This window comes from Oncorhynchus mykiss, chromosome 10 (assembly GCF_013265735.2).
Source record: "Oncorhynchus mykiss isolate Arlee chromosome 10, USDA_OmykA_1.1, whole genome shotgun sequence".
NCBI lineage: Eukaryota > Metazoa > Chordata > Actinopteri > Salmoniformes > Salmonidae > Oncorhynchus > Oncorhynchus mykiss.
Genome location: NC_048574.1, coordinates 60,248,094 through 60,272,944, shown reverse-complemented (window position 1 = coordinate 60,272,944; position 24,851 = coordinate 60,248,094). Strand labels below are relative to the sequence as shown.

Below are 24,851 nucleotides of genomic sequence, written 5' to 3'. Positions count from 1 at the left end.
AAAAATACATACAGACACATACATATACACACAGCTGAAGTCAGAAGTTTACACCTTAGCCAAATACATTTAAACCTAGTTTTTCACAATTTAATCCTTTGTAAAAAAATAATCCCTGTCTTAGGTCAGTTAGGATCACCACTTTATTTTAAGAATGTGAAATGTCAAAATAATAATAGAGAGAATGATTTATTTCAGCTTTTATTTCTTTCATCACATTCCCAGTGAGTCAGCAGTTTACATACACGCAATTAGTATTTGGTAGCATTGCCTTCAAATTGTTTCATTTGGGTCAAACGTTTCGGGTAGACTTCCACAAGCATCCCACTCATTCTTCCTGACAGAGCTGGTGTAACTGAGTCAGGTTTGTAGGCCTCCTTGCTCAAAACACACTTTTCAGTTCTGCCTACACATTTTCTATGGGATTGAGGTCAGGGCTTTGTGATGGCCACTCCAATACCTTGACTTTGTTGTCCTTAAGCCATTTTGCCACAACTTTAGAAGTATGTTGGGGGTCATTGTCCATTTGGAAGACCCATTTGCAACTTGAGATGTTGCTTCAATATATCCACATAATTTCCCTTCCTCAAGATGCCATCTGTTTTGTGAAGTGCACCAGACCCTCCTGCAACAAAGCACCCCCACAACATGATACTACTACCCCCATGCTTCACGGTTGGGATGGTGTTCTTTGGCTTGCAAGCCTCCCCCTTTTCCTCCAAACATAACGATGGTCCGTTCTATTTTTGTTTCATCAGACCAGAGGACAAAAAGTACGATCTTTGTACCCATGTGCAGTTGCAAACTGTAGTCTGGCTTTATGGCGGTTGTGGCGCAGTGGCTTCTTCCTTGCCGAGCGACTTTTCAGGTTCGGTCGATATAGGACTCTTTAGTATGGACAAAGATACTTTTGTACCGGTTTCCTCCAGCATCGTCACAAGGTCCTTTGCTGTTGTTCTGGATACACCAAAGTATGTTCATCTCTAGGAGACAGAACGCGTCTCCTTCCTGAGGGGTATGACAGCTGCGTGGTCGCATGGTGTTTATACTTGCGTACAATTGTTTGTACAGATGAACGTGGTACCTTCAGGCGTTTGAAAATTGCTCCCAAGGATGAACTAGACTTGTGGAGTTCTACAATTTTTTTTCTGAGGTCTTGGCTGATTTTTTGGGATTTTCCCATGACGTCAAGCAAAGAGGCACTGAGTTTGAAGGTAGGCCTTGAAATACATCCACAGGTACACCTCTAATTGACTCAAATGATGTCAATTAGCCTATCAGAAGCTTCTAAAGCCATGACATTATTTTATGGAATTTTCCAAGCTGTTTAAAGACAAACTTCTGACCCACTGGAATTGCGATTCAGTGAATTATAAGTGAAATAATCTGTCTGTAAAGAATTGTTAGAAAATGTACCTGTGCCATGCACAAAGTAGATGTCCTAACCGACTTGCCAGAGCTATAGTTTGTTAACAAGAAATTTGTGGAGTGGTTGAAAAACGAGTTAATGACTCTTACGTTCCAGTTTCTGTGTTGTGGGTTTGTATGTGTTTGTGTGTACTTCAGGAACTGGCTTCCTGAAGTCCAAAGCAGCCTATTGGTCAGCTCCAGTGCAGATTGGAGCTCTGACCCCGCCCTCTCGTCAGGAGAACAGCTGTTTTCAATTACTGACTCATTCTGCAGATTTAAAAGCCAGAGTACATTTGTTAGGAGAGAGCTTCTTGGTATGTATGAATTTTTGTAAAGTATTTTGTAGTTGGTCCTGACATTTGTGTATGCCATAGGACTGTGTTTTTGACTAGTGAAATTGTTCACTCTAAGTTTGTATTATTCTGTTTCTTTTGTTCCCAGGGGGGGAAGGGGTAGGCACCTTGGGAGCTCTTAGGCAAGCGGCCTGCCCATAGTATATACTATGTCTATGCACACTAGGTAAAACCTGGGCGGACCATCCCCTGTATTTTGGTTAGTGCGCCAGGTGGTGCTCGTTAGGTAAGTTGTGGGTAGGTAGGAGAGGGGGCTCTAACTTTTACTTTCTTTGCTTTGGTTCCATCCAGCCCCTTTTCCCCAAATGACCATGTGAAGGAAATAAATTCCCTGCAAACATTAATATATTCTGCCTCTGTCATCGTTACCCGCACGTGCAGTCACATACCTTTTCACTCCACGGGGAGTTGCGTGTTACAGGGTGTTGCGTTCCCCCCTCCAAGAGGCGTGTGTAGCAGACTCCAACCTAAGTGTATGTAAACATCTGACTTCAACTGTGTGTATATAATCACACACGGAGTATGGCATGATTAAAAGATATAAATAAGGTTTTTCCCCGTGAAGAGAAAACGAATGTCGCTGTGCATTTTAATTTGCCCCCAACATGAAAGAACTGGAAAAGCGCTATGAACTTAACATTTTAATGTGGTTATTTAATGCCTGCCGGAGTATTTCGTCAAATGGGACAGATTAACAGTGTAATAACAAATGGGCTCTGGCTATGTATTCGTAAAAACAGGAGCCTGTTGGGAAAAAGGCACTGGCCGTCGGCTCTCTTCATCTCTAAATCTACTGTCGCATAACAACCAATGACCCTGAGATGAACCCTTAAGGGTGGCTTTTGACTCTGTCCTGGGAATCTGCCCGGTCGTTCATACAGAGGGATCCTGACCTGGTCACTTTAACAAATTTAAAGGGCTTTCATGTCAAAGGCTTCAATTTAGTTGTTTTCCACTCGCTTGAGGCCTCTGCAACTCGGCACTCAAATCTAGGAGTAGGCCATTTCATTTATCATAGGGATGGATGAGTGAAAGGGGGGAGAGAGGCAGCAAAATGTCTTCCTCCAGAGAACAGATCCCTCCCCTCTGCCTCACTATCTTTACTCTCCAGTCCCAGAATAAAATGAGTGTGTCCCACTGTGTAAATTGAGTATGAAAACCCAGGGAGTGGCTGGCATGCGGGCACACATTGGCATTAAATCGGCATCCAATGAACCTCGAATTGCATTAACTCCTATAACGGCAATTAAGCAGCACCCAATCTGGTTACTCAATCTTGGCATGAAATGTGCTGGTGTTAAACGTTTGGTTAGGTTGGGCAGAGGGAACGGAATGAAGAGGAGTAGGGGGGGGAGAGACAGAAAGAGAGTATCCACTATTTTAAACATCAACCCAGCTTTGAAGGCTCACTTCCTGCCCCGGCTTGCCTCCCTCGATCCCGAGATGGTACACTAGCGAAGAACAAAGGCACAGTCACCCTGATTTCCCCCCTGGAAATCTCAACCGGCGGAATCATGATCCAAAACCCAAACCCCCTTCTGCCGGTTAGTGTGGAACTATGTGCTGCATCTCTGTGCCTCCAGCTTGCTTTGGTTGGCAACGCTTGGCACTCGGCCAAAGTACGTCGGTTGGAGGTTGAAGCCAGCAAAGGCTAAAGTTTAGAGGCAACTAAAATGCTTGCTTTCGGACATTTGTCCGTTTCGGCTGAAGAGGTCATCGTTGAGGGCCTTTCTTATGATTAGCAATGCTGCTGATGCTTCTCCAAACAAACACCAGGGCTCACAGACAGACCGAAAAGAAAGTAGACCGTTTCCCCCCCCCCCCCCCCTTTCTGATAGTGGTAGACCAGACAAAACAAGGTGCTTACCTCAAGAATGTGCTCGTCCTGCTGTTCTCGGTCCAGCTTCCTCGAGGTAGTTGTGACTAGACCTGTCGAGAGAAAAGAGGTTTGTTAGTACTATGGCCATGATCAATGTTGCATCAATGCTATCTTGTCTTACTACAGGACAACGTGATATCCATTTCCTTGAAATGAAACCACAAAACCATATTGAGGAAAAAGGGCATATTTGAAATGGCAGACGAACTTCATTACAAGATGCATGATGTGCTTCCTAAAGACTCAAAATAGCCAAACTAACACGAAAGCGGGAAAGGGCCGAGTGAATTGCTGATTTGCCGTGTTCGGTTATGTCATCCAATCCATCTTCTAAATGACCTGTGAGAGAGGAGGATGGGGGCTGAGACACTGACCCCGTAGAAAGGTCTCCAAACCCCCAGTCACCTCCATGCCCCAGACAGTCCACAGTCCCATCTTCCAGACGTGAAGTATCGCGGCGGTCCACTAAGCGGGCTCTGAAACAGCCGTTGCCTCTAAACTCTGGGGCTTTTTCCCGCAAGCTGAACAAATACAGAATCAGGCAGTCAGAGGTCAGACACGGTCAATTGCAGCTCCAAGCCCGAGCGTATTGAGTCATCTGTTAAGAGTGCATGGGATTTTGAATGAGATCCCATGTTTGGTTTTTTTTAGATCTGATCTGATTTTAAATCCGATTCAACCAAAGGGCTGGGAGAAGAGAAGGTCTGGCTACATTACACGAGCAGCAGTCTCTTCTCCCCAGATAATAAGCAGTGTATTCTCACTCCCGGCGTAATTGTAACCTCGCAGTAAAACATGAGTACAGAGTAGACGTGCCAGAGCAGACCGCACCAGAGCCGGCTGGTGGACCACGCGGCGACAGATTATCATAGCAAAAAAAAAAAAAAATCCGAAACCCGAGCCCATCAATGGCACATATGGTGCAAACCGGAATAGCAAGCCCATAACTTACAGCACCTCTCGAAATAGCTCTTGCACAGCAAATGGACTCAACCGAGCCGGAGCTCCCCAGGGCTTCGTTCATACTATACCCTAAAAAGTTTGGAATTGAAAATAAATAAAACAAAGAGTTATCAGCATTAGAGAAAGACAGTGTTTCCCTTGTGTGCGAAGCTATTTTTGTAAAAAAAAATAATAATAAAAAAAACACATTTAAAGCATTGAACAAAGGTAATGAAGGCATTACAAGTTGGAAAAGCTTGTCCGAGGAAATTGTGAGCGATTTAAGGAAGGACTCTTGACAACATGCCACCATCAGAACAAACTCAAGAACTAAGTCAATGTGCTACACTGTACTGTTGTTAAGCTTGTAACAATGCTGGATAGTTTGGCAATGGGTAGTGTCATGGGTTGAGACTAGCAGCTGACTGTGACATAGCTTTTAAAAGATCGCGACGAACAAGGCTCTTTGTAAAAGAAGGTAAGGGATATCGGTGGGGCTGTCCTGAAAACCGGCCAATTTGCAAGGCATCTCAATGGACGTAAACAAAGTGATCGTATTACCCCCATTTCCCAAAGATTGAAAGAGCTCACGCACACACACACGCACACACACACACGCATTCATACACACACACACTAATATTACCCACACTTCCTAAAGACTGACAATGAGAGGGGGTTGCGCTCACACACAAACACACGTTCCCCTTGTCAAGCTGCCAAGTGTGCCATGCTGAAAATCCTCCACAGCTTTAATTAAAGGGGCGGGGGTTGACTCCTCTGCACCTCCATCCTAGCAAGAAGCTAAATTTAACCGAGGTAGAACTTAAAGGTTGCTCTAAATTGATCCGGATGGTTGGAGCCATCTTTTAAAAAAATAGTATCTTAGCTGTCTCCTAGCTCTCGGAAGCGGTCCTTTGATGTGGGGTTACACGCGTCAACAACTATGAAGTAGTAGACTTAGTGTACCTCCCTATCTTTACCTGAGCCACAGCTCCAGGCCTCCAGCCTTTGACAATCAATTTTGCTTATGGATTGGAAATACAGATGCCTATAGGTACTGTACACAGTGTACAAAACATTAAGAACACCCTCCTAAAACTGAGCTGCACCCCCCCCCCCCCCCCTCCCTTTGTCCTCAGAACAGCCTCAAATCATCAGGGCATGGACTCTACAAGGTGACGAAAGTGTACAGGGTGACGAAAAACCACACGCGCGCAAGCCTCCTCAGGAGTGGGCTGAACCGGGGCTGACATTAATTACAGCCAGGCTGTTTAGAGAAAAACAACAGTTGCAGAAGAGAGGCATTCCGCAGCATGTCCTTCAGCACAACCATGTCTCCAAAATGGAGGCCGGGGGAGCTGTCCGGAACAATGCCGGGCTGGGACACAACCCAGGTATTACTGCAGTGATTAGCAGTCTAGCAGGGTGACACATATTTAGCTGTCAACTGTAGACGTGCGGGAATTTTGTGGGTGTCTGCAGTGGAGGTTAAACTCTTCCCAGTTACGAAAGAGCTATGAGCGCCTTGAGATATTTACCGTAATTGTTGACGAACTAGCAAATCGAATAAGCCCCGAGATTTCATTATTTGATCTAAGTTGGGATTGTTTTTCTGTTTTTGGATCGGGGTAAAAAAATAAAAAATAACAACCCAGGGCGACTCGTTTTTCTCATAAGGAGAAAACATTTAACCTCTCCGTGCTTCAAGCGCCAAAGACAACAATTTCAATATCACCATGTTTAATTGTTGACTCTACCAACTAGCTCCAAGCTAGTCTACAGGGAGACCCAACCAGAACCCAAAATGGAGGTTCAAAACAGCAATTTGTTCCCCGCACAGCCAACACAGCCCAAGAAAACCCTCATTATCCCAAAGTGTGTTTCGCAGGGCAAAGTATCCCAAAATAAGTAGCCCAAAGCATGGCCGACTTGTGTGAGGGGGTCTAAGATGGGGCAGGAAAAACATTTCCAGTAGAGAAGGGGTTGTTTGGGTGTTTCTTTAAAGGTGAGATGCCACAGAGCCGTTGACAGGGGACCATTGATGGGCCTCCACAGACGTATCATTTAGCTAGGGGAGGAATGCCGCACTTCACTCAGCTTACAAAAGGCCCCTGCATTTCCCATAAGAGCCCACTTCACACGCACAAACAGGGATTCAAGGATTCAGACAGGGACACAGATTCCCACAACAAGATAGAAACCACCACACACTCGGACAGGGACGTACTGACAGGCACGCACGCACACACACACGCGCTGGCAAACACAGACGCAGCGCGAGTGGATTCAGACAATAGCCTTCCGTGACCCTCCCACACCTGCTGCTAAGAGGGGGTCTTTGTGAAAATGGCTAGCATTTAGTGAAGGAGAGAGAGAGGGACAGCTAAACCACTTCAAAACTAGAATGCCTGCCTTGCTCCCCTAGGCACTGCACAGACACACACACACCCCCCCCCCCCCCCCCACACACACACACACAAAGGGATGCTTCAGAGGACTCTATCCTCCCTACCTCATTACCCTCCAACCAGGTAGCTAATAGGGCTCATCTAATGGAGATTCATTCGAGGGGATATAAACAAACAATGCATCCCAAATGGCACTCTATTCCATCATGGTGCACTACTTTTGACAGTGGGCCCTGGTCAAAAGTAGGGCATAGGGTTCCATTTGGGACGCAAAAAAAGGAACCCTACTATGAGCTCACTGTCTATCTGTAGGCGGGTCCTCGATTAGGACGGACACAGGGGGGTCTGGGAAAATACTTCACTCTCCAAATCTAGTATACATATGATGGAAGCCGAGGAATTTTGGAAGCTTGGGAATTTCCCCCCCCCGACAGGATGTGCAGGACTGCCGATAAGCTTAAGAAAGCGCAGTTGCTTACGACCATAAACAGAGATAAACATCGACACTGGAGGAACTTTGAGGATTTTTATAAGGTCAATGTCATCTGTGGTCGTGGTACATTGAAAGCGTATCAGAGCCACTCGGGTGTTACTGATTCTGATTCCCATGGTCAATGTGACTGGGGTCGTAATTCACAGGACACCAAACAGAAGAAAACTTGGCTAAAACAGCGAGGGACTTCTCCAATGAGGAGGCACAAACTTTCATCTCCCGTTGCAAAACGTTTTGCTACGGTGTGCCTATAGGGGGGTCCAGATGTCTGTTTGAGCGTGTGATTGATGTATGGTTTGGTGACAGGGATGAGTAATTGGATACTGTGGAGCTGATTACCAGCTGGGGTCTACATACTGGCTATACTGTTTCTATTATGCCTGAATGTAATGTGTCTGCCTTCAATTTAGAGGGAGGAAGGGGAAAAAGAGAGAGGGAGAGAAAGGTAGAACAAAATAGACAGCAAGAGACCGGAAACACCTTGTGTGAGATTGAGAAAACACCAACCCCAGCAGATGACGTCCATGTTTTGTAATTTTTTTTTTTTTTTTTTACATCACCCCCCCCGCTGATGCGTGTACGTTCCCGTGCTCAGTCATGCTCTGAGGACAGACAGTCTGGACGGTGTGCAGGCCTCAGTCTGCAGTACCTCCCGGCTGCAGTGTCGGAGGATGTAGATTCAGCTGTTCCCAGAGAGGTGAGGGAGGTGCTTGGGAGCAGCTTAGGAGTGGGCGAGCCGGGAGGAACAGGTGTGCTTAGAGCTTATACTTAATGAACCTCGAAGCCTTGTAGTGCTGTAGGCATCCCTCACACTCTCAGACAGAGAGACAGGCAGACACACACACACACACATTAACAACAGCCTAACAAAAGGTTCAAGTAGCTAGAAGCTGTGGATTAGTTTCCCTGGGGGGAAAAAAAGTATACGCCATCCCTTTCCTTTCCTGCTCCTTTGAGAACCTTTTGTGTCTCGTGCCAATTGTTCGGCCCACCCCGAATAGCAGGAAACGTCAGGAAGTTGTTGGAGGTAGTATCCATTTCCTATCTGGCTTCCCCTCGCTATCGGCCTGGGCGCTTTGACAAACGCTGTGCACATTGTCAGATGTCGTCGCTGAAAGCTGATACGAGTAGATCACGAAGTGGATGATTTGAAGCCCGGACCCCACCGGCTATTCTTTTTCTGTTCTAATGGCTTCCCATACAACCGCTGGCATTAGAAATGCATTTTAAAGCTGTCAGAGGAAACCATGCTTGCCAACGAATTACCGAGATATTCCTTTTCAATTCACTACAATGATCCGGGCTCGCTAGGAAGAGTTGAGCTCTCATTTTCAATGAGGGCCTAAATTATTTATTTTTTTAAATCACCTGGGTTTATCTTTCTCCCATTAATGTCAATACATGGGTCAACTGCTGCTACCAAATGCAGAGGGAGGGGACACACACACACACACACACAATGTGGAATGCACAACTCTGTCCCACACAGGACATGCAGAACTAAGTGAATGGGCTATGCTGTACTGTTGTCAAGTGAAGAACATTGGGTGCCTCATTGTGAAAGGGGAGGTTGTGTGTTTGCGCTCCAAGGCTAACTTTCATAAAACAGACTACACAATAGTCTCTCATCTTGGGCAAGGACAGTGTTTGTTCATAGGGAACCTTGAACCTGTCGTCATAAAAGAGAGAGTCCTAAAGGGATCGTGGTTAAAACACTGAAATACTGAACCAGAGACTATTGGTGCTTTTGCTCTTACAGATCACAATCAAATCAGTACATGATGACACATTGGTGTAATCACCTTTGGACTACATAGGATTGCCAGCTAGTTAGACTTTCTGTCATATTCACGTGATCTTTGGCCGACCTCTCCCTCTCATTCCCTCCCTGTATCCGGAGTGCAAGTGTCTTTCCGACGAGAAGTCACGGCTGTTTGAGCACACACTCCAGTTCCGGCATTGTTCAAAGCCCAGTCCAATCCGTCGCATCAGGCTGCCTGCATCTTTTAAATCCCTCTTTCGCCAGGTATCATTAACAGTATCCATTTTCCTACTCTCCCTCTACACAGGAAGGCAGCTCACGTCTCCCTGACGACCGCCCGAGAATACCTCCCGGCGTCTCTTTTTTAACGAGAGGCCAAAGCTTTTGTAGCGATTTAAAAAGCGGAGACTGTACGTGAGAGTGGAGGCTTGGACAGAGCAGGAGGTGGGTAACTCAGCAACTCTACTCCTACAAGGGCTCGCATCGGGGTCAAGCCGAGCGAGGGTGGGAAAGGCAGAGACGTGTTTTCTGACCGGGGCTGTGTTTGAAAGGGACGCTGAACCCACAGAGCGAGAGAGAGAGAGAGAGAGAGCGAGAGAGGGACGAATGAGAGGAGGGAGGGAATCCTGTGGTATGTGTATCACTATAAACCTGATCCGCTTCAACACAGCGAGTGGGTGGGTTAGCACTAGATCAGGTGGAGGAAAGAGGGGGAGCCTCGTTCACACCAGCTCTGCATACAGACCGCTGTTATGTGAGGAGGCACATACAATGCTACACACACAGAATGCACACATACATCGAGTCAGTCTCACAAAGTGACAATTCTCCTTGGCGTCTTGGAAAGACTGGGGAAAAGAAAACGTTCAAACTTCCAAACAGCGGGGAGGAACTATTATTTTTTTATTTATTTCTTTATTCCAGACCAAGTGAAACCCCAAAACCCATGAATTCCCATTGTCAGCTTTCTCCGAACGGGATTGCCATGGTGTCTTGTGAGAGAGATGGCCTTGCACTTAAATGAAACCCCCAGAGTTACAGGGAACTAAACAGCCGGACTTGTTTACTCTGCAGAAATAAAGTAAGCCTTTCATCCGGGGATTTAGCCAGCCGATACGGGGACTGCACAGAGAAAAGGGCAAGGCGACACAAAAGCAGCCAGGAGATGAAGCCTTCTTCTGCGTTTGAAGCCCCCCGATTGTCGGGCAATAAGCTACAGGAAGAAAATACTAGCTTCAATGATAGCTAGCCAGCTAAGCTACATGTGTCTGCAATGCTCACCAAAATAGGGAAAAGGGCGAGCCAAAAGCGGCATGAAAAGAAGCCCTCATCATCTATCTGCATTTGAAGCTGTCAGACTTTCAGGCAGAAAGCTGAGGGGAAGAAATGTTAGCTTCAAAGCTAATAAGCTAGCTAGCTAGGCATGTGTACGCAACGTTTGCCAAAACCCACACATACAACACACATTATTTTTTTCCTTTAATTTTTTTCCACCCGCCCCTTTCTAGAGCTTTGTAGATATGCCAAAACAGGGCCTTGCTCCCGTTGCTGTTCTTGAGCTTATAATTACAGAGCGTGCTCTCCTGTAATATGCGGGGAGAATGCCATATTGAGTTGATTGAGCCAATTTTCATCCGTCTTAATGGAAGTCAAATGGAAAATTAAAACCTAATGTGTCCCTTTTGCTTACGAACATTATGTGATGATGTTTTCAGCAACAGCCCTCTTTATCTCTCTATATAAATGATACAAATCCATGAGTGATTTAGTTAAGTTAATCTTCGAACAAAATTTGTCCGGTTCACTTATGAATGTTACACTTGAATGTTTTCAGCAACAGTTGAGATGCACTCAACTCTCTCTCGGTTCTCTCTCCTCCCCTCCCCAGAAATGACACAAACACATACGGAAGCAGTGATTCAGTTGAAGTTTATCTTTGTACAAAGCCACCTCTTTGTTGAACCTAACACGAGGAGCCCTGAGGTACCACTGATAAACGTTTTAACACACTGATATGCATGAAGGGGTTTCATCCTTCACCCATCGCCGTCCTTCGTGTAAACCCATTTGAGAAGACCTACAAAGCAAGCGGAGAAGCATTGGAACATAAACAGGTAGACTCGGTAGCCCCGCAAAGCTCTGAGTTTCAGAAATACCCCGTAATCCAGAAGGGGGGAAATATCTACTGGTAATATGTCGGCTAAGTAGGAGCATTTGGTTCAAAGGGCAAGTTGAAATCTGCTCTCCCAATAGAGCTGTTTCCAGGAAACATCCAGAAACGACGTGTCGAAAGAACCGGGACGCATATCGGATACGTACAATCCAAGCCTGTTCGGGTGGGAGGCAAAAACACCCAACGACAATACACTATGGTGAAAGTGATTATTGACCACGGGGCCGATCTAAAGCAGCCACCCTTAAAATAGACGGACGGATGTCAATTCACTTTCTCGGACGCACCTTCGGGTTTTCAACAGTTGAGCGGTGACGTGCTTCCCATCTCAGAGGTTAAATGAAAATCATTGGAGGTTAGCCCAAATCAATGGCCTGGGGTCAGATATGGATCTGCCCGTCGATCAGATGGCACCATTTACGCTCTTAAGGTAACACCGGATAATAGAATATCAGACAATTCTGTTAAAACGTTGGGTGAAATTAAACCTCTTCGGCTGATCAGATCCTATGTGATTAATCACCGGTGTGCATTTGTGTCTAGGCTGGTTTGCCCTATATACTTTCTTCAACAGGTACTAACTACAGATAGGAGAAACTCGAATCTAGGCCAACTCCTAAAATCCAACAACGGCTATTATCTAAACAGCATGAGTCTGGCAAACTCATCTCTAGTCGTCTGTACTGTAAATCCCTTCAAGAATGCCTTCTCCATTGCAAGAGAAATACACTATACCCACTGTGTTCAGGATGGCTTATCTGTCTAAGTGGAATCTTAGTCAACCCACACACAAACAAACACACACACGCTCACACAAACCTTCCACCTCCCACACAACTCACACCTTCATTATCAAACCTATCGTCCATCGCCCCATTGAATTAAGGCCTAAATGCAGCTAAATGCAGCTAAATGTGCCTTAAAGTTATTTCCCCCCCCCCCCTTCCCTTTCTTTTCTGTCTCTCATTGGAGAGTTGCCACCATTAGGAAAGCTAGAGAGAGCATGCTACATGACAAACCCTTATTTGGTCAAGAACACTCACATTGGCCCCTGCTATAACAAAAAATAACCACAGTTTGTTGATGGGAGGACCGCCTTGGAATATGGGACCACACAAGTCAATGGGGGGAGAATTGGAGAGCCGATAGCTCTACAGCTCATTCCTCATGTCAGTTTAAATGACTACTCGCAACAAGAGACTGGTATACAAAACTCGGGAGGTAGGATTGAAATGAGTTTGTTAATTAGCCGTTACTGAAAGACATACAAGGTTGCACAATGCAATCAAAGTAAACAGGCTTGTTTGTAATGAACAGCCTGTGTTAATTATTAAAAAGGGGACATACAAATATCGTTTTGCTGATTGACTTGACTCAGGCTAGCAGACGTTTCATATTGAGCCGCTGTTATGCCTTGTAGTCGTCCAACTGCTTTGGTAACCCAACTGTAATTACACAGCTGGGCAGGGGGGACTGTAGACAAGGCATTGGAAGTCCAGACTGAATTGTAATGAAAGCAAACTGAACAAAGTCCAGATCTATGGTATTATACAAATAAATCACAGGCGTGCGTAATAACATAGTATCTGTCCAACTGAATAGAAAGTGTGAACAATTCCTCAAAACCCCACCACAAATAACACACACGTTCAAAAACGTTGGCTTCCAAGTTTGCACCTTTTAGTCCTTGTACTGCCATTTCCCGCTCGTGCTGGAGTAAAATCACCGTCTGCTCCAGTGGGCTTCACAACAACAACAAAAAACTTAAAAATGAAATATTCAACGTTCATCCATTTTCAGAACACCATATGTGAACACACTGTGCTCTGTGGACATCTCTCCCATCGACCATGCTAAAATCACGTGGCCATACTGGAGATATCAAAGGCTTCTTATAGAACAAGAACAAAAAAGATTGATATAACCTAGATACCCTACAACTGCCCCCATGTCCCCTCATAGTCTCAAAGGGCCATTGAACGTCTATTCTTTCTACATATATTCTTTACCCTTTTTTTTTTATTTAGGAAGCGCTATTCCCAACCTTGTGAGAGGAGTTGTATTCTTTCAAGTGATGAAATTGGACATGGCGTTACATACACTCGTCTCTCGGTCGGTGTGTAGCCTCTTGACTACAATCTGTTAGGCGATGGTTAATTGATTGCTGGCCACACATACGTGGGAAGATAAATCCAAGGCTCTGTACATGCTTTGTGTTTTCACATTAGAGAACACATCCATTGGAATACACAAAGTCAATGGGAAGCAAAAGACAAGGCCATTTCCAATACATTTCAATGTACCACAAATGGATACCACTAATGACACGTGTGACCTCACCTGTTTTGTTTTCTGTCTACCTTTACTATTCGGGGTATGCTCTTCATTTAAAGCATAGCAGCACTACACACGTTTGCCTGCGAGAAATCAATTCCACCTTGGGAATCAATAGAGTTCAATTCAGAAGTGTCGGCCTTTGCCTTCGTCTTACCCATCTTGGAGTTGATGGCGAAAAATCCCTGGGGGTTGCCACTGGTGATCTTGTAAGAGAGCTTGTCGCTGGCCCGGGCGTCCGGGTCCACCGCCTCGATCTGGATGATGGACACGTCCTTGGGCGAGTTCTCCGCCACCGACGGGTAGTAGACGGGCTCTGTGGTCTGCGGCGCGTTGTCGTTGACGTCCTGGACCTCCACGTAGACCTCCACGAAGGCCGAGAGGGGCACCACGCCACCATCCGTGCCGTACACAGTCAGCCAGTAGTGCGGGGTGGTCTCATGGTCCAGGAGCTCCTGGGTTCTGATGACCCCTGGGAGAAAGAAAGAGAGAATAATTAGTTATGTGGGCTCTTGTATTATGAAAGAGAAACATCCATGTTCTTTTTAATGGAAAACCATTTCACTCCCAGCTTTTAGATGGAAATTGTCTTAAACAAAGAGTAGTTCAAAGAGCATTTAGCATTCTGTATGGGGATCACAAACAAAACAATTCCAGTATATAGATACCACTTGAAAGAGAAAGGAAAGATATGGAGAGAGAGAGAGAAACTCATTCCGTAATCATGGGTAGGTGTAGGTGCACAGCAGTAGGGGGAATATGGTAGGGTAGAAGGTTGCTATTAACATCAGACCCTGCTGTCTGTTTCTACATGACAGGCCTGGATTTTTACAGCAGGCCATATGCCATGAGGGGCCTATAGCTTTCAGCTGAGCAAACAGAGGAGCTTTCAAAGACCTGTTAGGACTAACATTTCACAACAATACCGCCGATGACTGAACAGAGATCAGTGGCGGAACCATCAAAACAGCAAACTAGAAAGTAGGCTAGTCAGCCATCCTTCTCTGGATGGGTGCACAGTTGTTTCCCTTGAGGATTACCCAACGTTTATGATGTGGTTTCTCATGCACATTTTATTTGGGGCTTTAAAAATATATCTGATCATTAGGCAGACTTGGGTTATGGCATGTCAGGGGTAGAGCGATAGGAAATGACTCAGTTGTTAAGAAGACAATCTCTAGAAAATCTCTTTCCATGCAATTTAAGTGAACATTAACATTTAAAAAATAAAAGGTCCCAATGACCTGTTATCGAAAGCAATAAAAGTGAGCTCATTGGCCCGGCACACCTCCGACGGTAATAAATTCTAATAAAGCCAGGGCGTGGGCCTGTTTGCCATGTATAGGCAAGCGGTAATCGCATACTGTCCTAGTCTGCCATATACCGAAGAACGATAACACACTGCTCCATGGCACCAATCCTACTTTTCCTACTGCCTGCCTTTCAAAACCCTTTGTTGCTCCCTGTAACTCAATGAGTTGCACTGCAGGTCTGTAAACCGAGAGACAGGCCTACCTTTCACCTCAGGGGGGAATAAAAAAATATTCAGAACAAAGAGAGAAGAAAAAAAGAAATCTGCAACACCTGTCACTGACATTTCACTTTTCAGGGGTTTCAGAGTTTTTATTCACCTCAGAGTTACTGTATCTTATGTCTGAGTCTGAGGTGCTTTTTTTTGTCATTACTCATCATTACTGCTAGCCAGGGTTAGCGGTTAGCTTGAGGTGTGTAATAAGGCCCGGGAGGCAGGGTGGCAAAGGTGGAAATGGATAGCACTGTCATGTGAGGGTATAACCTGCCTTCAGACAATATTCTGAAATGTTGTGAGGTAATAAATTGTCCAATTCTTCAAAAAGAAAGGCACCTATTGGTAGATCGGTAAAAAAAATGCAGATGCTGAATATCCCTTTCAGCATTGTGAAGTTATTAATTACACATTGGATGGTGTATCAATACACCCAGTCACTACAAATATACAGCTGTCCTTCCTAACTCAGTTGCCAGAGAGGAAGGAAACCGTTCAGGGATTTCACCATGAGGCCAATGGTGACTTTAACACAGTTACAGAGTTGAATAACACAGTTACAGAGTTGAATGGCTGTGATAGGAGAAAACTGAGGATGGATCAACAACAGTGTAGTTACAACATTGTAGTTACAACATTGTTGTAGAAACATTTTATGGAATCAATACTGTTAGTCGTTCTGGATAAGAGCATCTGCTATATGACCAAAATACTAAAATGTAGTTACTCCAATATACTAAATGAATTGTCTAGGTGATAAGCAGGAAGCCTGTACAGAATACAAATATTCCAAAACATGCATCTGCAAGAAGGCACTAAAGTAATACTGCAAAAATACTGTACACTCCATCTTTTCAAGCATCATGTTATGGGTATTAGGCTAGGACAGTATACTGTACATTTTAATATTTGTAGCTACCTTTTAAGTAAATACCTGCAGTCAACTTGTGCAATACGTTAGGAGATAAAGCTGATTGCGTTCTTCATTTCACCCGTCACCTTATTTTTCATTATGAAGTTTACCATAGTTCCCTAGAACAGTTGAACCAGCACAACGGGAGAAAGCGGGAGCAGCTGTGTATTGACAGGGATCGCGTTTATATTGAAAGTCAAGTCTTTTTTTTTTGCTTCAAAGGAGTGATCGGCGACGTGCAACTATAGTTTTTCTTTCACAGAAAATACATTAGTGCAACACATTCGGCAGAAAATAGCTTCAATTTCATCAGACGACAACAGAAGTGCAACACTATTTGGCTGGCAGCCACACAAGTAAATGAGCTTACAATGATAAAGCAAAATAAAAGATGCATGGCCATCATATTTCTAACGTTTATCATAGAATAAATGTAACCAGCTACATTTGCTAATGTTTTGCTTAAAGTTAATCTTGCATTTTACCAGAGAAAAGAAAGCTGGCTACACGAGAAAAGTATCAGAGAAAAGTAGTTCCACATCAGTCAGAGCGCTGTCGTTTGATAATGCCCATTCGTGAATTCTCATCCGAGTGGACACGTGCAACTGAAGCACAACATTTGTCTGATGCTGAGCAAAAATTACAAGAAGAAGCATTGTAGATCTGCATTTACAAAAACGTAGCGAGATATTTCTTATACGTTATTTACATTTTTGGGCCACGAAAAACAACTCCATTCTGAGATAGGGCGACCCCTAAGTTTAACTTGCTAGTTATCTAAGTAAGTGGCTGAATGAATAAGGTCACGCGGCATCCTATGGTTTTAGCTTTCTTCCGTGTTTGAGAAGTCAAAGCCCTTTGAATGAGTTTTCTGTACAACTACCACTGCATCTTAATATCCTTGCGTTTTGTCTCCGCTGCGTTCTAGGCCCATCTGCTCCTCCCCTATCTTCTCTAAGCAGAGCAGGAAAGCCCGTTGCCCTAGCGACTCCCAGACTCCAGACACAGCGTGTACACATTCAGACAAGCATGCGTCAAAACTTTGTTCATTTGCATAATAGCTCTCGTTCACATTCGCTTGTAGTGTCCAAACTCAACAAAAATGACATTCGGTCATTTACCTATATATGTATAACTTTATTAGCTGGATAACTTGTGCTAACTTTGTTAGCATTCTAGTAAAGGATGCCTAATGGGCTTTTTCGTGTGTTTTGGTGCCCCCTTGTGTACTAAGCCAGTAATATATGGATATTCAAATCTGGAGACTGAACAGATTTGATCCTCAGATCCCCAAAAGGTTCTACAGCTGCACCATCTAGAGCATCCTGACGGGTTGCATCACTGCCTGGTACGGCAACTGCTCGGCCTCCGACCGCAAGGCACTACAGAGGGTAGTGCGTATGGCCCAGTACATCACTGGGGCCAAGCTTCCTGCCATCCAGGACCTCTATGCCAGGCGGTGTCAGAGGAAGGCCCTAAAAATTGTCAAAGACTCCAGCCACCCTAGTCATAGACTATTCTCTCTGCTACCGCGCAGCAAGCGGTACCGAAACGCCAAGTCTAGGTCCAAGATGCTTCTAAATAGCTTCTACCCCCAATCCATAAGACTCCTGAACATCTAATCAAATGGCTACCCAGACTATTTGCATCGTCCCCCCTCTATGTTGCGCTGCTGCTACTCTCTACATGTACATATTACCTCAATTACCTTGGCTAACCGGTGCCCCCCTGAATATAGCCTCGCTACTGTTATTTTACTGCTGCTCTTTCATTATTGTTACTGTTACTTTTATTTTCTTTCTGTATTTTTCTTAAAACTGCATTGTTGGTTAAGGGCATGTAAGTAAGCATTTTACTGTAAGGTCTACAGCTGTTGTATTCAGCGCATGTGACAAATACAATTTGATATCACCCTAATGGACATGCTTGTAATCATTAAGGACTGGCGAGTTTTTCGGGACTAAATGTTTTTGCGGAATGGATCTTAAGCACAGAGAAAATTCAAGAGGAAAATCTGGTTCAGTCTGCTATCCACCAGACACCGGGAGACAAATTCACCTTTCAACAGGACAATAACCTAAAACACAAGGCAAAATCTACACTGGAGTTGCTTACCAAGAATGCAGTGCGTGTCCGAGTTACAGTTTTTACTTAAATCTACTTGAACATTTATGGCAAGACCTTAAAATGGTTGTCTAGCAATGGTCAACAACCAATTTGACAGAGCTTGAAGAATTGTTTAAAGAATAAAATGGGCAAATGTTGCACAATCCAGGTGTCAAAGAGACTTACCCGGAAAGACTCACGGCTGTAAATCGCTGCCAAAGGTGCTTCTATAAATGATTGACTCAGATGACTCAAATGAGATATCTGTTCTTTATTTTACTACATTTGCAAACATTTCTAAAAACATGTTTTCACTTTGTCATTATGGGGTATAGTGTGTAGATGGGTGAGAATTTTTTTATATTTAATCAATTTTGAATTCAGGCTGTAACAACAACAAAATGTGGATTAAGTTACGGGGTATGAATACTTTCTGAAGGCATGCAGGGTGTAATATGGTCGATGTCATATGGGTATACAGGCTTGTCAAGGCTTGCTGGCTGGCGCCGAATGTGAAATGCACCCAAAGGGCCATCGTGAGGCGAAGAAAATAAAATAAAAGTGATTTATATAATGAAGTAAACAGATAAACAGTAAACAGTAAACAGTAAACTAAAACATATATTGCCACAAAAAAACCGCAGTCAAAATGTGCAAGTGTGAGTTTTTCCTCACGGAAGCACTGCCGACTACTCACTGCACTCACTGAGATAGCTTCTGGGAGGAACAGATTTGCAAATGTGAGGCATGAATAAGAAATGTGAGCGCTAATCTGACTGCTAGCGTCCTGCGAGAGCATGGGGAAAGAGTATGAGTGAGAGGGAGAGGGTGGAGATTGGGAAAAGAAGGAGTGAGGATGAGATGGAGAGAGCGGTTGAGTGGGTAAAAGAAACTGGAACGAGAAACTAAGAGGGAGAGTGCGTGTGTGTGCGTGCGTGTTGTACATTTTTGTGTCTGTGTGTAAGGGTGAGAATATGTGCTATTCAGACTAATTGTGTGTGTGAGAGACAAGGTAAAAGAGACAGCTAGAACGAGAGGGATGAGACATTTATTGTGCCTGTGCCAACGCAACGCCCATGCTTGAGTGCTCATCCGTTTGACTGGGAGACACTGGCATAGCAGAATCATTCCACACGCTCAGGAGTGTCAGGCTGTCAGAGTGCCCGCTGCCAACCCTAAAGCTATCGGCATGGAGAAGATGACTTTATATTAGTGCAGTTCTGCACTGCTACAGGTGACTAACAAGACTGCAGTCATAGAGGACCTTGACCCAAACTCACCCCTCACAGGAAACTTAAACAAACCGTGGTAGATAAGGCCGTAATTGGTACGATAGCATTGTAATGGTCGAACCGGCGGAAGGAAGGAAGAAAGTCCAAATCTCGTATCTTTTTTAAAATAGTTTTGATGAGGCTCTGACGCCTAGAATAGTTCAATTCAAAAGAGAAAACCATTGATGAAGCTCCGACTGAACACAAAATGCCAATTTCAGTTGACATCTACTTTTTATACAAACATGAATGGGTGACTGGCTTTAAATAAACATACCAGAAGACAAAGCATCTATCGAAACATATCAAATCAATAGTTGGTTGGATAATTACTGACGGAGGGTGTAAATGATGAATCATTTAGCCACCACACCTATACCATTTCATTCCACTCGCTCATGAGCGTCAGGCTTTTAGCAGCCAACCCTAAAGCTATCAGCATAGAGAAGATGGCTTTATTTGACTGTTCTGCACCGCTAGAGCAATTATCACAGTGAATTATTGCAGTTTGTTTATGTTTCAATTAATCCCGGATAGGATGGGTTGCCAATATAACGATTTGACACGAAATGAAAATGTCATTCATTCATTCTAGTGGTGACTAACAACAATGCTGCATAGTCATAGAGAACCTTGACCCAAACTCACCCCTCACAGGAAACTTAAACTGTGGTAGGTAAAGGCCAACTGGTACGATAGCATTGGAATGGTTGACTGGCGGAAGTAAGAAAGTCCAAATCTTGTGTCTTCTTTTACAGTTTGATGAGGCTCTGACGCCTAGAATAGTTCAATTCAAAAAGAGAACCATTTCAAATCAGCTCTTTCTGAACACAAGGACAATTTCAATTGACGTCTACTTTTTATTCAAACATGAATGCGTGACTGGCTTTAAATAAACCTACTAGAAGACAAGCATCTATCGACAAAGCATTGAAACAATAGTTAGCTGTATAAATGTGTATAAATCATGAATCTGAGGTATTTAGCCACCACACCTATATTTCTAGGCTAGTCAATGAGGAAGTTACAAAATGTGCCCTTGGGGCAATAAAAACAGTTGACAAAGCCTAGGCAACCTACCCAGACAGATTTGCTCTCGCTCTCCTTTCTTTCCCTCTTCCTTGCATACCCTACAGCTACACCTTCGACAGCCACCTAGCACAGCAGCTAGGCTACACAATAAAAAGAGATAACAGGCTAACGCTGAACTACAAAGTGTGTTCGCTTCAATTTTTTATTCATTTTATCTTTATTTAACCTTTATTTAACTAGGCAAGTCAGTTAAGAACAAATTCTTATTTACAATGACCGTCTAGGAACAGTGGGTTAACTGCCTTGTTCGGGGGCAGAACGACAGATTTTTACCTTGTCAACTCAGGGATTCGATCTAGCAACCTTTTGGTTACTGGCCCAAAGTTCTAACCACTAGGCTACCTGCCACCTCAATCAGTCTCTGGAAACAGGTCCACTGTGACATTTACTCAATAGCTAGTTACAGCGGGGAGGCTGGATGAAGTCTGCTGCACAACACACAGCCGCTGAGTGTTGTTTTTGACAGAATGGTGAGATAACATGGTTGTGCTTCGAGGCGCCTAGGAAAATGGCAGAGGAGGTCTGAGGACAGAAGACATTTAAGTGGACTGGATATATCCAGCGGATCCAGGCCAAAACAAAAAAGTAACACACGGTGGGAGTAGTACCTGCGGAACTACACTATGATGTTCCCTATTTAGTTCAGAGGATGAGGTGTACTCAGTATTTCTAGCATGTATAGGACCAAGGTCCCTGTCATGAAAGGGGGTACATAGTGGGCGGGGGGGGGGGGCTAAATTGGGGAGAGACACTCTTTTCCCCAGAAGGCCTTGTAGCTACAATGGTGTCGCCACAAATGGAGAGGATTGCACATGCCATGGATATCAAAAGCTGGCAATTGAAACAAATTAGAGCGCCAAAAAGATTACCGGTTGTCAAAAGAGGATTAGGATTTGCAAAATCCTGTTTATCCCCAGTGCTTATTTTCATATGGACGCACGATGTCTACTTCAGAAACTGAGTCAATATCATATTTTTCTGGCATTGAAAACGTGTAATGAGGAATTAGGCTGCAGTCAACTTTACCACGGCCCAGAGAAAAACTATTTTCACAGTTGTTCTTTCTATTGTCGACAAAGAGATCTACAGAAGTCGAGATGGTCTCCCGATGACCTTCACAACAAGAGACCGTGCAGGAATAATGTACGTGCTTCGGAGACCATGAGAGAACAAAAACGTGTCTTCTCATGACCGAGAGATCAGCTCTTTCGGCTTACGCCAGCACTCCCTTGCTCTGCACTTGAAAAAGTCAGAACGTTTGCTTTGAACTACCTCTCGGTAATTCCGCTCTCCTTTCCCCTCGCATTCCTCAGCCTTCTTAGGACTCCTGCCTCACATGCTTACATAAACTTTCTCAGTGCTCCCCCCCCCCCCCCCCCACCCTCTTCTCTTTCCAACGGCTCTGGTGGAATGCTTCAAATTCCTCCAGCACGTAGAGCCCTGGGTGTATTAGAAAAAGAGTCCTGAGCTAAGCTTCCCATGCCCCCAGCGCAAAATCAGTTCTCAGAAGCTAAGACCTAGCCTAGCCCTGCACTTCTAACGTTTTTCGGTCCATACTGTAAGTGTTAATGCCCAAAACGTTTGAAAAATTCACAAGGCTATGAAGTGCAGCCAAAGCAGAAAAACTCCACCCCGTGGGATACCCACAAAGCCTACAGGTCTCGCTTTCGCACTCATCATCTTTATTACTTTATAGAATGATGGATATTTCTGAATAATACGGACAGCTCGAGTTACACACGGTAATGCATCGGCCAAAGGCTTAGAATCACCATGCAAAATAGGACTTGGCAGGCTATTGAAGTGTCAAAGACCGTATCGGGGTCATTGACGAAATATGGTGGCGCTTTGAAGAGTGACCAGCATTCAGCGGGTATTCAGTACATTAGTGTAGATCTGGGAAAACAGTCATCAAAACAGCTGCATGAGGAGTTCACACAGAGTCTCTCAAAACAAAAGCGCATTTCTCACCGCTTGCCGTGCTGTGCAGGAGCACCAAGTCTGGGACCAAAAAGCTCCTGAACAGCTTCTACCCCCAAGCCATAAGACTGATGAACAGTTAATCAAATGGCTACCCGGACTACTTGCACCCATCCATTTTTATTATTTTTTTGCACTGACTCTATGCACACTCACTGGACTCACACATACTACACCGACGTGCACACACACACACACACACACAAACATATCACATCTGCATATTGACACTACACGCATACACCAACACACTCACACAGACACACTTTCACATGCACTGCTGCTACTCTGTTTATTATCGAACCTGATTGCCTGGTCAATTTAACCCCTAACTACATGTACCTATAACCTCAATCACCTCAACTACTTAGTACCCCAACACACTGACTCCAGTACCGGTACTCCTTGTATAAAGCCTCCTCATTATTATTATTTTATTGTGTTACTAATATTTTTTCCCATTCATTTTTGCAAATTTGCGTACTTTTTAACTCTGCACTGTTAGGAAAGGGATTGTAAAGTAAGCATTTAACAGTAAAGTCTACACTTGTTGTAACAAAATGTGATTTGATCTCTCTTTGACCCGGCGATCCTCTGAGTTGTGCCCCCACCAACCACTTCCGCTTCGCGCAACATTGTGCATTTTGTATAAAATCGCCACCGGAGGCATATCAACAGCTGGGCTTAAGGGAAATGGTACTTTAAAACTTTAGACAAACTGAATCATTTCAGCCAGCTTAACAATGTGGAGCAGTGTGCTTCACTCTACATAATCATATGGTCTTAAAAGGGGGAGGGAACTAACTAAAAGCACTAAACAACTGCCCTTTATTAAAACTGCATCAACAGACCAGGGGGGCATTAACGTTTTAAAGCGGCATAGATATTCAAAACTATAGCTTGATGACACTGTGTAATAAAATAAGAATCCTATTCTAGATTCTCTGGCCCAAGGAAAAAGTTTTTTTTTAAATGGCTGCATTCATCTGGAGTGAGGGGGAGAGGGGAGAACGCAGCGAGATACAGAGTGAAAGCGAGAGTCTTTAATGAACGAAAGGCAAATGATGCAATGAAAACATGCCTGATGGGATTTTTCTCTGGTAGAATTTAGCCCATTAATTCCAGTTGAGGAAGCCTATTGGGACATGCCCAGGCAGCTACCATTGCCACAGAGCGCAGTATTATTTCAAAAGGCCTCAGAGTGGGCCTGTGAGAAGCGCCACCTGGTTTAATATCACGTTATAATTTAAGCCCTGTTCCCTCCCGGCCCTTCGGTGCCATGCCCCGCTCCTCTGATGATAGTGGGCGCGATGTACCGTCTGTTTTCCCCTTATCGCAAAATGTTTACGAAGCCCCCTGAGATAGTTGCCCACTGACACCGACTGTACTCAATGCGCCGCGGTAAACGGTTCCCATGGAAAGGTTGTTTTTTTTTAGACAGATAAGGCACTTTGAAATATAGGCCTGCTCTCGTTTTCCAATAGGCTGCCGTGCTGACATTTACAAAAGGTTGATTCTTTTTTCATTACATTTTTATTGTCTTCGGAGATTAGAGATTAGAGTGGCGTTTAGGCCTACTAAAAGGCATTATGGTTGTTGAGAGTTATGACGGGAAGGTTGGGACAGTATGTGGGTTTAAATGCATGTTTGGGCAGCATTTTCTGTCCCAAGCTTTTCAACCCTAAGAGGCAACCATGGCATTTAGGCCTAAACATGTCGGTGTCTACATCTGTATAACACTGGATTTGAACCAAGTGCCATTAAGCTGCTGTCTCTGGTCATGCTACCGTTATTCTGATGTTTCCTGTCTTTGGTCTTTACGTTGGCAGCTTGACAACACGAACATGACGGGCGGGGAATTCAAAAAGGAGCATCTTCATCTCTCTCCGTTAGTTTTTTTTTAAGTGGCTGTCTCTCAACACATGAAACCTCAGGATTTGTTCAGCCAAGCACTGTTTCCCTTTGACATTCAGTCAGGTACGCTTTGAGAGCCAATGCATCATATCGAGAGATGCTTTAAAAGAAACAGCCAGCTAAGCCTTTGTCGGTTACCCCTTTCACTGCGGTAAACTCCATTTTTGATTGGGGCTATGATCGGAGAACAACGACTTCACATTCAGGTGAACATGCTACAGGGAACTGCAGGTCTTTTCCAAAGTAACACACCAAGAGAGAGAACTGAAAAACAAAATTTCTCGGCCCAAGTT

At 44.3% G+C, this 24,851-nt stretch overlaps 1 protein-coding gene across 8 annotated transcripts in view; it reads right to left on the bottom strand.

The window, feature by feature from the left end:
- The window catches only part of LOC110534409 (protocadherin Fat 1), a 97,975-nt gene that overhangs the window by 61,195 nt on the left and 11,929 nt on the right, over nucleotides 1-24,851 (bottom strand). For all 8 annotated transcript variants that reach the window (XR_005034193.1, XM_036933522.1, XM_036933521.1 and 5 more), the window contains exons 3-4: nucleotides 13,915-14,229; nucleotides 3,631-3,692 (exon numbers count right to left, since the gene is read on the bottom strand). Coding sequence is in view for 7 of the 8 variants with exons in the window: in XM_036933522.1 (XP_036789417.1) it covers nucleotides 3,631-3,692; nucleotides 13,915-14,229 (377 nt within the window). In the remaining variant the exon portion in view is untranslated. The remainder of the gene's footprint in view (nucleotides 1-3,630; nucleotides 3,693-13,914; nucleotides 14,230-24,851) is intronic.